We start from the raw sequence: 13,778 nt of genomic DNA, 5'->3' as shown, positions 1-13,778 counted from the left end.
ATATTAGGTTCTAGAATAATCTTTATTTACTGCATTCTGTGGTAAATATTTTGGATCTAAAACATTATCATGCTTACAAAACAACAAAAATCATAAAAACACAGCCTTTGTCATTTATCATTTTCACAGCATTATTAAATTTATTCTTAGTATGAATTGAGAATTTCATACTAAATTTTTGCTGTCTCCTGTTTAAGATTTGATTTATTGTACCAAACCAAACTGTAAGTACTTGCCAGTATTCATATTGTGTTAAATATTAATTAATACCAGATTCAATTGGGATTTTAACATTTAGTAACTTATATGAATACTTAAAACAAATTAATATTTTAAGTATAATTTATTGTCAAATTTACTCTAATACATTTTGAATGTAATATAATAATAAAAATAATAATAAAAAAAATATGCATATCAAGCAAGAAGTAACAAAACAAATTAATGATCACTTTGTAAATGGAGAATAAAATAATAAAATAGTCATATAAACAGTCATTACTAAAATATATACAATTATATGTATATTTCTGAGAATATACTTTTTATTCAGGTACCTAGTAATTATTACATCATTAAAATATTTCTTAGTACAACAAATTTAATAAATTATGTATTATAAATAATCTATGAAATTTATGTTGAGAAAAACAATTTCATATAAGGTAAAAAGTATTACAATTTATAATTTATATTAAAGGTTGTAATAAACTTCATACATATCAAATATATATTAATATCTTATCATAGCAAGCAAAGCCCTAGAATTAGTAATGACTTTTTTTGATACTTTTTTAATCAATTTACGTTTTCTTGCATCTTCTAATAAATCAGACCATACTCGTTCTCCCTATAAATATATACATATACATAGTACATACATTATTAAATAAATATGTACATATCCATAGCCGTGCCGTAGAGGGGGGGGGAGGTAAAGGAGGCCTGTGCCCCAGGTGCAAATTTAAAGAGGGCATCAAAAATTTCATTGCCCATTGGAATGATTTTATAATGTGTATAGTATAATATAGTGTATTATACTATACACCTAGTATACAGCAATATCTTAACAAAATATTGTTTTTATTTCAAAAATTTTTAAGTACAATAATCACAATTATAATTGTTCTATTATAAGTATAGTATGTAAGATGTAAATTGTAAGACGTTTCACTATCAATTGATTTACTAAAATCCTTTCAAAAGGTGAAAAAGTTGAGCGTTCTTGGTTAATGTACAGCAATAAAATCAAATCTTTATACTGTTTTCCATGTATGCTTTTTGCTAATAAAACAATTACTTCACCAGCAATTACAAATCCAAAACATGGATTTAATAATTGGAAAAACTAAATCCAAAAATACCTGTCCATGAAAATAGCAACAAACATCGTATGAATATGTTTAAGTGGAAAAATGTAAATACAAATTTAAAAAGTAATAGAATTGATCATGTATTGGAAATTGAAATGAAAAATAAAAAGGATAAATGGAGACATATTTTAATTTAAAATTTGTAATTGATTGTGTTAGATTTTGTAGCGTAAACAATTTTGCTTTAAGAGGATCTAATAATGAAGTTGGAAAGCTTGGCTGTGGAATATTCTTAAATTTAATTAGTCTTATTAGTAATTATGATTCTGTATGATTCAAGTGGATTTTTGGATAAAATATCTAATTGATTTATTTGGATAGTCAGTTAAATTTATTGATGTTATAAGATAATTGCTTATTGCTATAAAAAATAAAAGGGGCTAGAGATTATTATACTTTATTCAGTTTAAGAGTACACTGGGCGGCAGACGAAAACTCGCTGTGTTTGCATATGTCTACCCACTACTAGTAATTGATTCTAGAATCTATTCACCGATCATCACCACTACTGGCACTACTACAGCTATCATTACCTGTTTTTCCATCATACCGTCGTACAGTTGGTAACGGTTGTTATCAAATGATCAATCAGAGGGTCTGGCAACATACAATAGTCAGAAGTATATGCATGAACTAGTGTACTCTTAAATTGAACAGAGTATAAATGTATAAGATTGTCACATAGCTGAAGGATTACTAAAACTACTATATTCTTGTTAAAAGAGAAATACTTTTATAAAAATAGCTCACTCTCAAAGACATGAAGTTTCCACATATTATTAATGATTGCTTAGCACGTGTTAAAGCAACATTTAAACGACAAATATCATCCATAAATCCGACTCCATTAGTACGAACTGTTGAAATCAATAATACATCACATTCACCACCTTGAAATGAATCTATTGTATTGACATTTATTGAGATCTTCCTTTAAAAATATTTGTGTTAGAAGAAAATTAATATAATAATATACAAAATTAGACTTCTTACTTATTCTTTAACAACCCATTTATTTGCTCTCTTTGTTTATGGTAAGGTGTTAAGACTGCAACGGTCAGTGATTGACATTCCGAGTTGAGTAAAATTTCTACCAAACTTACAATCATATATGCTTCACCAATATTTAACTCACTAAAGGCAAATAAAATTTTTTGATCAGACAATTTTTAAAAATATGTATAATATAGTATACCCAGTATTATCTTGTTGACTTTCATGTTCTAGGATCATGTATGGCTGAAATGGCAGTTGCTTTCTTGTTTTGACAGATGGTGCAGTTTTAACTATGCCTTTATAAAAGTATGTTGATGGAAATAAACAAATTTCATAGTGCATTCGATATTGTGTATTCAACATAGTAACTGGAAAACTTTTTCGTGTGGAGCGTTTATGTTCAAACCATGATATAAGCCGTTTGAAAAGAGAAATACCAAGGCCATTATCTTTGGCCACCTAAAGATATTTAATTTATAAATGTTATAATATGTTGTTCAGATTCAGTAAATTAGTTTGTAGGAAAAGCATAAAAATTTTAAAACTATATGTTTTATTTTATTTTGTAATGAATATATTAATATACTTAACTTACCTTACTCTTTACTAATGGTTGAAGCTGTTTATCATCCCCAACCAAAATTAATTTATCAATACCAAGTAGTAACGGAACATAAATTAGAGGTTCTATAGATTGTCCAGCTTCATCTACTATACAGGCAGTAAAATGACAACTATTCAATGATAAATAATACAATTAATAAACATAAAATATTAAATTATTATTTAAATATGAAAAAAAAAAATGTACTTAATATTGGAAGGCTTGAAAGTTTCCTCCATTGTCTTAGAAAAACAGGAGTTTAATGTTGTTACAACAACTTCAGCATTTAGAAGTATTTTATTTTCAAGATCTTTTTTATTGGTGTATATGAACGAATTATTTGTTTGACCTTGTCGCTAATTAAATAATCATGCTAAATTATTTTAAATTTTAAATATAATAAAAGCAATATATTTATATCTTACACCAGCTTCATTTAAAGGATTCTCCATTCTTTGTTTGATTACAGTATCCAGCAGTACATTAAAAATTGGTGAATTTGGATCATATTTTTGTCCACTACTCACTCGTATTACATCAAATTGTGCTTCATCTGAATTAATAAATCTTAATTTTAGTTATACTTTTATTTTATGAAACAAAATAAATAGAAACTTACGTTTTAAGTCTTTTTTAATTTCTATTATTCGTCTAACTATCACATCAGCAGCTTCATTAGAAGGTGCACATATAAGAAGTTTAGGTTTAGTCTTAGTTTTGGTCAATTTGTTAGACATTAAACTTAAAATAATATTACAGATAACGTTAGTTTTTCCTGTGCCCGGAGGTCCAATTATCAAACCTACATTTGGTTCTACAGAATTGCAAATTGTTATAGCCATTTTTATTGCTTCTTTTTGACTGTTGTTCAGTAATAAACTCTAAAGAAAATTATAATCATAATAAAAATAAATTATTATAACCAATTAACTTAAGATGTTGCAATATTTACATTTATATTATAATTTTTTAAATTAACTTTTGAAGAATCAATACTGTAGTTATGCAATTGTGGAGTGATGAGTGCCTTGCATAGTGAAGATGTTGTCACATTATTTAAAGCTTGAAATAAACGCATTTCCGAGTGCAAATAAAATATCTCCTAAAATTAATAATATAGTTTATTAAATTAGTTATTATTTTGGTGTACTCATTGTATCAGTTTCAAATAATAACCCATAGAGATGAATTAAAATTTTTTTTTCTAACAAATTATATACACATTGAATGTATTTTCAGTTTTTTTAAAATACATTTCATACCTAACAACATATTATAATAATTGTACAATAGCTTCTAATATGTATATATTTACATTTACAGTTTACTCTCGATTATCCGTGAGCGGACTATCCGCGGAATCATTTACATACCTTTATGTATACAAAAAAAAAAAAAAAATATATTTTAACATTATACATAATTATCAGTTTAATTGGGTTGTGATAGCCAATTACTCGATAACGACGTAAAATACAATACGCTTGTTTAATACATATTAATACTTTTGTTAATTGTTGAAACGTTTAATTTGTAATTTTTTGGATTATCCGTGGGTGCCCTGCCACCCTTTCTCGCGGATAATCGAGAGTACACTGTATATGAAAGTAAACAAATTAAATTAAATATATTTATACATATATTATGTATTAGTTTTAATTTTATATTCAGTTATATTCATACCAAACAATTAAAAACAGTTATTTTCATTTTTATAAAAATATTATTATTGATTGTTGATTTATTTTATATTTAAAATTTTAGTTTGTCTTTAGAGCACATACCTACAAAGAAAATTGGGTTAACTTTTTATATTATTAATTATGAATTCACTTTATTCACTATAGGAAGTACATAATATGTTAATAATAGTTAAAATATTAATTTTTAATAAATTCTTTAGTTTTTACCATCAAGTGAATATGTGTTCCATTTGGAATATTTTCAGTCTTTTTTGTCACAATAAGTTCTATGTACAATTGAGAATTTGAGTGATACCCTAAAAAATCAAAAATAACAATTTAATACAATGCAAATATTTTAAATTGACAATTATTTACCAATTTTTTTTGCATTATTAACGTAAGCAAAAAAAATATTTTTAGATTTCATTGGTTTTTTATTTACAACATCTGTTTCAAAGTGTTCTGACTGTACTATAATAATACATAAACATCCCTTTAGTGAATTTCTTGATCCCGTTAAAGTTTCAATGTTCTTATTCGTTCCTAAAGAAAAAATATTATCTCTATTATATTACATAAAAGACAAATGAGTGTGATTGTATTTCATTTATAGACTCAACAAGTACAAATCTGATTTAAATAATTTTACAGATTGTTCTTAGAAATACTAGGAAAGTCCGAGATTTTAGAGCAGTGTTTTTCAACCGGTGTTCTGCGAACTAGCTGTAGGTGTGTCGCGAGTCGCGGCCATGGTACTCACGTATAGTATTATTAGGTGTTAAAAATAGAAATTTTTCAGTACTTAATTTTCTTAGTGCTGACCAATATATATATTATTCTTTTATTAATTTTTTGTATGAATTATTAAATAATTTGCTTTGTTTATATTATTTTATTTATTGAATTGAGATTTTTTTTTTGTTATAAATAAGTTTTTTAAAGTTTAAAAGCTTGAACAATCCTATAACACACATGGCAACTTTTCATTTACATAACATTGGGTTAAATGTATACATAACTAATTTAACATTAATAATGAACCATAAACATATAACTATATTGATTGTTCATTAAATACCTTCATTTAAATTAAGTTGTAGCCTTACATTAGTGGCCAACCTATGGGCCCACGAGTTGCATTCTCTTGGATAATTTATAATTTTATGGCATGTCAAGTCTATCATACTTTTAAAAAATATGTTTATTTTTATTTTTTTATATTGGGTCCAAATCTAATATGGTTATCATTAGTATATAATTTTATATGCAGCCCACAGACCAGGCATTTCTAAAGTGTCTGGGGTGAATACTATTGATGATTCATGTTTCAAATCTAGCCATCACCAATAACTACTTTTAGTTAGATTCAAAGCAAACATGATTTAATTAATATAGCCAACAAGATAAAATTATGATTTCTTCATCTATTTTTATTATAAATTAAATTTATGCATATTACATATTATTACACGTAATAATAATAATAATGTCACTTACCTATACATTTTAAGATCCATAATGGCTGATTAATAGATTTTAATGCTGGCACTGATGAGGAATATTCTTTATTGACAGATTGGATATCAAATTTAGGGAGAGGTAAATTTCTAGAAAACATAAATTACATTAAAATCAATAAGATATAATAAATAAAAAATTATACATTCATAAAGAAGAAACATTAAAAAATTAAAATATTAATTATCATAATTTAAAAAAAAATATTATCTAAAATATAAAATAATTCATAGATGTAATAACAACTAATTTATAAAAGTGTTTACACTCTATACTAGTGTTTCTCAACCTACAGAGTACAGATGATGTGTTGTGAAACGAGATTGGATCATTAATTATTTTTGATAGGTTGCTATTCATAAACTAATAACAAGAAAAATGAAAAATGAATTTAAATTTAAAAATAATTTTTATATTTAATAGAATTATGAATTCATTATTCAGTATTGCATTTTTCTAAAATTAAATAATAAAACTGCTTATAATAAAATTGATGAAGTTAAACACTGAATTTTGATCACTAAATTATAGCATACTTAATTTTTTTCACCCAACAGACGTTAAATTTGTGGGCTTGCACACTAAAATTGTTGGGAAACATTAACTAAAATAAGCCTGCCTAGTTGGAGTAGCTTGGTGTATTTATCAAAAAAAAATATATATTTAATATTGTTGAGCATAATAAGTTTCATTAAACAATAGACATGAGACTATCATGAACTTAAATATTTTACTATATCACAATAAAATGTTAGTATAACTAAATATAATTATTAAAATAAAAAATTACTTTTTCGAAGATTTTTCAAAAATACACTTTTCCAAATTAGGATCTTTACTAAGTACCATATGATATGATTCACTTATTTTTGACCAAATTTCATAGAACAATATTGATTTCATTGTAGATAAATATTCAGATGGAGTATCAAATTGTTCTTTCATTTTATAGATAATTTTTACCAACGGTGGAGATGTATCAACAAATTTTTCCTCCTATATAAAAATACCAAAATAAAATAGATAAAAACTTAAAACAAAAAATATGTAAATTGTAATTTTAATGTAACTTACATATAACCAAACTGCATTCCACTTACATATTTTACTAAGTGTATCATAAAAAACAAAATTAATTGGTTTGATAATTGGTATAGCCGAAGAGCCTACATTTTTACAATTAGAGAATGAATATTGATCATTTTGAACATTTATGGTTGGTGTTATTTTTTGACAATTGAATTCAACTTTTTTTTTAATCTCTTGCTTAGGTAAATGAGATTTTGATGTACTTGGCATGCAATTATCATTATTTATTTGTTCTAATCTAGATACTCTTTTTTTTTTTTTTAATTGACCAATTGTTGAAGGGTTATCAATAAAAGGGTCATTAGTTGATGGATTTTCATTTATTATTTTTGGAGATTCATTAGATGAGTTATTAGTAGCCAATTTCTTAAGTCTTAATTGTCTTTCTTGAATAAATTGTTTATTTTGATCAACAATTTCTTCTTCTGCTTTCTTTTTATCTTGAATTTTTTTTTCTGATTTAGCTCGAGTTTTTATTATATATTTATTCTCAACTAGTAGCTTTGTTTGTCCCCTTTTATTAACTTTCATTGGAAAAGGATCAATGATTTTAGGGTATTTACTAGTGTTATCACTTTCATTTTCACTATCACTATCACTTATCGCAGGATTTATATTATTTGAATTCGAGTTAGGTGGTATGCAAGGCGGATATGGTGGTATGTAAATCAAATCATCTTTATTATCACTCGGTGTTTCATTTCTTTGACATTGAAACAATTCTGGAAGGTTCAAATTATTTTCTATTTTTGAAGTAGACGGACATGAATGTTTTATGTTAATTTCTTTTTGTTTGTCAATTATATTGCTTGATAATTCTAAACCATTTTTATTTATTTCATTTTCTTCATCTGACGAATAAACTACAATAACACTATCTTCTTCATTGCGATATGTTCCTTGACTAAATACATTATTTATTGTATCAGGTTCAATTTTTATTTTCACTGAACTAAATATATTATCTTTATAATAAGAACAGGAAGGTTCTAAATTATTTGTAGGAATTATTTTGAGGTCTTTAGCTGATAAATTTTGATCATCAGAATTTATATTAGGATTCAAAATAGCATCGACTAATGTCGACTGATTTAAATCTGCATGTTGTAAATTATTAGTAACATTAGGCAAAATGTTCAATGCATTTGATAGATTGGTATCTGGATTTGAAAATGGTTTCTTTAATATCTTACATTCATCTGGAGCTGCAACTGAAAAATAAATTATTAAAATATTTAAAGATAAACACAATTTTAATAAAATAAAACTATATGGTATTGATAAAATCATCATACACCATATTTTTTACTAGCAACTACAATCAGTAGTTACGATTTATATAAATAGTAATAATTATTATAATTTTTTAGGATATTTAAAAAGATTATTTAATTTCTATTTTTGGGTTATAATAATCCTATCTAGTAAAAAATAATTACAAATCATGGATCGGATTAAGATTTATTCACTCATCAGCACAATGAAATCAACACCCTTTTCCAGAACTAAAACCAAATTGTAATGAAACATAGTACTATAATGTATCAAATAGCAGTTTAAATAAAAAAAAATTCAATATTTTCTCCGCTCTCTGGATTTTTTTTTTATATCCTAAGTTATACAACTAATGCTAGAGTCTTTGAATATCAGAATTGACAGAATTACTTAGTTATTGACAATAATGTATACTTATGAAAACATACCTAATTTTGGAATTTTTACAGCAGTTGATTCATCATCTACATTTTCTTCAGTAAGTACTTTTCTTTTATTATTCTACATAATACATACATAATTGTATCTGTTATATATTATAATATTAAATATTCATAAAAATAACAAATTAAACTCACACATATATTTGAAAAACTAATAGTACGATCTATTTGATCAATATATTGTAAAACGACTCCTTCGTCACCACTAGCTAACACAATCATATCTAAATCATTCAACTGATGTTCTTCAAATTCAATTAAATTTATATTGCCAACAGAAGTCCCATTTGATGTCTGAAAAAATAATTATATCGACTGTTATTAAAATGAATATAAATTAAAATATAATTTTAAAATCATTTTTAACTAAATTATGGAATTATTTAAAATGTATAGTTAAATTAAATAACTAATAATTATAATCAGGGCTCAAGACTTATAGCACTTAAAATCTTTAAAATAAGTTCTTAAAAACATCATTATAAGCAATCAAATAAGCATTTAAAAAACTTAAATTTGAGTAAAAATATTTAATAAAAATAAAACTTTCTTTTTACATGATAAAGTAGGTAGGTACTAGTCATAATTTGTAACTGTGTTAAAAATAATATAATTAAACACTAGAAAAAATATTGAAACAAAATGATTAGGAAAAGTTTCTCACTAAAAAATCATAAATAAATAAATAAATCTTTATATTATAAAAAAATCAAACTTCATTTTTGAGACATTTTGCTTTATTGTTTATAGATTTTCAGAGGGATTTCTGAAAAAAAACCATAAAAAGTAGAAAAATTGGTCAAAAAAGCAAAAATAATCAGAAAAACTGGAAACAATCATATTTTTAAAAAATTGTTGAAAAAAGCAAAAAAAAAGCACTTTCAAATTTCATAATTAAACGTGTTTTAACATGTCATACACTTCCATAGCACTCTGCTACATTTTAAGTCAATCCATAAAAATAAGCAAATGCTTTAAGTCCCGAGCCCTGATTATAATAATAATGTAATAGTAAGCACATCAAAAATGTTAATATTAAATCCATTTTTACATATTTTACAGGCTTTCTCGAATTTAAATTTGATCATATTTAGTAATAATTAATTTAATAATGTAATTTAAGATTTGAATTATAAATTATAATAGGAAAATATTCAATTTTTTTTAACCCTGTTCTAAAATCTACTCATTAAAAAGTAATTTTTAAATCTGGCTATTGTTGTCAACTTTGTTTGTTGTAAATAATTTTTTTAGAGGGTTTATATCAGGTTGATAATTAATATTATCTAGATATCTAGTGTTATAAAATATATATATCTCAAAAGTAATAACTTATAAATAATTAGATGGTATCATAATATATAAAACATTGTTAAAATAATAATTATTATTTAGATTATCAGCGAAGAAAAGAAAGTATTTCTTTTATATTTCTGTTGTTACTTTAACACTGAAAACTGTTATATGTTTCTGATAATCCTATCTATTAATAAATCATAACTAAATGATGCAATATTTAAAATTATTCAGTAATTATTTTAGTATAAGGGAAAACAAAAATTATGTAGAATATTAAAATTATCTTATTCTAATTCTATACTTAGTATTTGCAATATAGTATCTAAAATGTATATACTTCAATATAAAATTTTTTGTATATAAAATAATATGTATTATGAGTAAAACAGTAAACTTACACCTAAATCCTTGATATATGCAATATCCTTAGATTCTTTTTTTTCAACCCGTAAGTGACAATGAGTTCTTGATACATTTAAATTTTTGAGTATGATATCATTGTTTAATCCTCTTCCAATAGTATTCTAAATACAATAAAATACAAAAGATTTAACAAAAATAACACCTTAGTTTGAATAAAAATATTCTTAAATATCATATTAGTTTATTACTTTGATTTAAGAATATAAAACAATTTTTAAGATAAAATTTGAAAATAAATTCTACTTATAAACATAAATTTGATTAAATTAACAACAATTTCTAGTTAAATTTATTAAATACAATTAGTATAATTATACTAAATTTAGTTCAATCATTTTTTTCAATTACGTTGAAAGTCGATTTTTTTTTACTAATCATAATTCAATACTTATAACTTATAAGATTAGGTTGATTAAGCTGTATTAGATATAAAATAAAGAAAAACCTAGGTAATATATCTAAATAATAAATATTACACAAAGTATTTCAAAATTAATCAGTAATATCTATAATAGCACATTCAATGTAAATACGTACCACTCCATATTTGATTTTATGTACATTTTGAGAAACATCTTCAACGTTTCGAAGACATTTAAGAGCACAACTAGGCATACTCTGTTCAATGTTTTCCATTTTTAATTTATTGCAGACACTAAAAAATAAGAAATATCTATTATTATCTAAAAATCGTAGTATATAAAATAATATTTTTTTAAAATTCCTTCTAAGTACAGGTAATAAGTTACTTACAATAAAAATATATGATGAATTACAATAGGTTCCTATTATAGTACTATTCATAATAAAACATCATAAAATGATACCAGTCATGCATCCACTGATCATTGCTTGTGTAAGTAACTTATTAGTAACACCATGATGTAAATGTCTACATTTTGGTATTGTTGTTTGATCTCAGTTCCTAGTAATTGAAAATTCCTTTTAAAGAATATCCGATAAACTGACGATGAAAACAATAATACCATGTATCACAAAGTAAGATTTAAGATATTATTTTAAATTTTACTATATATTCAACTCTTAGGTTGAGAACATAGGTACGAGAATAATATATTATCATTATGGCGGGACACCGGGAATTATTATCACTCCAATTGATAATTGAACAAAACAATAAGGTTGATAACATATTTCTCATTCGGCCAAGCAATAATCTTAGAAGATAAAGTAAAGTTGCCCGACCTTTTCATCTAATACCGTGGTATTAAACCTTCTGGTTACTACCCTTGATTATATATTATACAGTATACTCACAGGCGCCGCGAGGGGGGTGTACTTGTAACCACTGACATTTAAAAACAATTGAACGTTAGTGATATTTTATGTTATATAATAATAATTATCTACTAACTTATTTTTTTTTTTATAATAGTTAGGGGTTTTTCCAAATTCTTCAACTACGTTTTCAATAAATTTGTTAATTTCAATGGATTTTTATGAGTAGCCTGCATTACTTCGTAGTACCATTTAAGATATTATCATCTTAAATCGTGCTTTGTAGCCATCGAAAAAAATATTAAAAACTATTTATTATTGGTATTGTCAAGTAATTTAAAAAAATATCCCTACAGGTATTTAAGTATTAACTATGTATTAGGTATTTAGAAATCAGCATATTATATTATAATTATTATACACAATAATTTCTTTTTATTATTTTTTTATAAGTTGCAAATACCGTGTATAAACATGATTTTAATTTAACCCTAACGTATTATTTTTCAAATCAACTGTAGACTTACGCTATTACCTTCCTCCTAGTAGTCGGAGGGCTCTCAAGGTAGTGTATTCGAGAATATTATCAAGTACATAGAATATATGTCTTGATTGTAATAGTAAATAGTAATGTAATAATATAATATATTATTATCAATTATCATGTTCCTTACCTGACTCGCAGCAGTATATGTTATGCAATGATATAATAAGGTGACAGAAATAAAAAACTGAACACGGAAATCCGAGTAAAAACAACACTGTCTCAGTTCGTTCAAAAACAGGCCCAATTGTCGCTAGCATCATCCAGTGTTGAAAGATGTTTATAATATGACCGGTGCGATCGTATGTGCACCGCATGCACTGATGAGAAAGGCGACGTGATGGTTATGCTGACCAGAGCGGCTGGCGGCCCTATCAAAGACACCTGCGTTTCCAAGGATTTAGCTTTGGCCTTGGTGGCAGAGACCCTCATTGGGCCATCCCTTGTCTCTGGCGTCACACGAGAAATGCACACGTCACGCGCCACATTATCACAAACACGCGCGAGTTTCTACATGCTCTTACAGTGTAAATCGTCCCTTTCACCAGTGACAAAGGATGTTTATTGAAATTAATCATTACCTCTCTGCGCGCAACAACTTGACCGTTATTTATTTATTGTATTCAAATTGTTTATACAATCAAGAAAATTATGATATATCAGCATAGCAATAACAAATTAATAAAATATCTGCAATAGAATAATTATTATTTTATGCTATGTATTAATAAGTAACCATTATTTGGCATATAATAAAGCCAATAAAGGTATATATAATACCTATTATACAATAGATAGTATTAGGTACTAGACATAAATAAATAATAGTATATACAGGGCCGAACTTCTGCCTAAGCAAATTGGGCAGCTGCCTAGGGGCCTTTAAATTTCCAGGGCTCAGGCCCCCAGTCAAGTACCAAAAAAAAGAAAAAAAGATTCCTTCTTTAGTAGTTGCACTGAGGCTCTGTGACTCTTAAGTTCGCCACTGCAGAATATATATTATATAAGCACCTTACAATACTATGTTTAGTTTAAAATTGATATTTACAGTAAGTTACAAGAAAATCAAAATTCATTTATATAAATTAATAATTAATGTTGTATGTATTAAACATTTATAATTCTAAATTTTAGAATAAAAATAATAATTATTTAGGATTTTTAAAATTTTTTTTAATTTTAATTCTTATGTTTCTATCCACCATTTAAAAAATAATTGGTTCGATTGAAAAAAAAGCGTTATACAAACTAAAAATGTTATGATTATCATATTATTATATATATTATATA

At 25.1% G+C, this 13,778-nt stretch overlaps 1 protein-coding gene across 4 annotated transcripts; it reads right to left on the bottom strand.

Moving 5' to 3' along the window:
* Positions 1–511: 511 nt before the first annotated feature.
* On the bottom strand, positions 512–12,770 carry LOC132916969 (uncharacterized). Of its 4 annotated transcripts, none has more exons than XM_060977448.1 (19): positions 12,619–12,770; positions 11,243–11,360; positions 10,681–10,806; positions 9,119–9,277; positions 8,969–9,041; positions 7,251–8,476; positions 6,967–7,172; positions 6,156–6,265; positions 5,034–5,201; positions 4,884–4,972; positions 3,926–4,075; positions 3,593–3,854; positions 3,399–3,526; positions 3,181–3,329; positions 2,965–3,103; positions 2,569–2,828; positions 2,367–2,507; positions 2,124–2,304; positions 512–850 (listed from the first exon to the last, which is right to left on the bottom strand). In XM_060977448.1, exons 2-19 carry the CDS (start codon positions 11,339–11,341, stop codon positions 734–736), a joined length of 3,783 nt encoding a protein of 1,260 aa, XP_060833431.1. In that variant the 5' UTR covers positions 11,342–11,360; positions 12,619–12,770; the 3' UTR covers positions 512–733. The 4 variants fall into 4 exon arrangements, with proteins under 4 accessions (XP_060833431.1, XP_060833429.1, XP_060833433.1 ...); XM_060977446.1 differs by lacking the exon at positions 12,619–12,770 and adding an exon at positions 11,459–11,778; XM_060977449.1 differs by lacking the exons at positions 512–850; positions 12,619–12,770 and adding exons at positions 895–1,364; positions 11,459–11,778.
* Positions 12,771–13,778: the final 1,008 nt, after the last annotated feature.

Source organism: Rhopalosiphum padi, chromosome 1 (assembly GCF_020882245.1).
Source record: "Rhopalosiphum padi isolate XX-2018 chromosome 1, ASM2088224v1, whole genome shotgun sequence".
NCBI classification, from domain to species: Eukaryota; Metazoa; Arthropoda; class Insecta; order Hemiptera; family Aphididae; genus Rhopalosiphum; species Rhopalosiphum padi.
The sequence above is the reverse complement of the archived record's forward strand: the minus strand, read 5'-3'. Positions and strand labels throughout refer to the sequence as shown.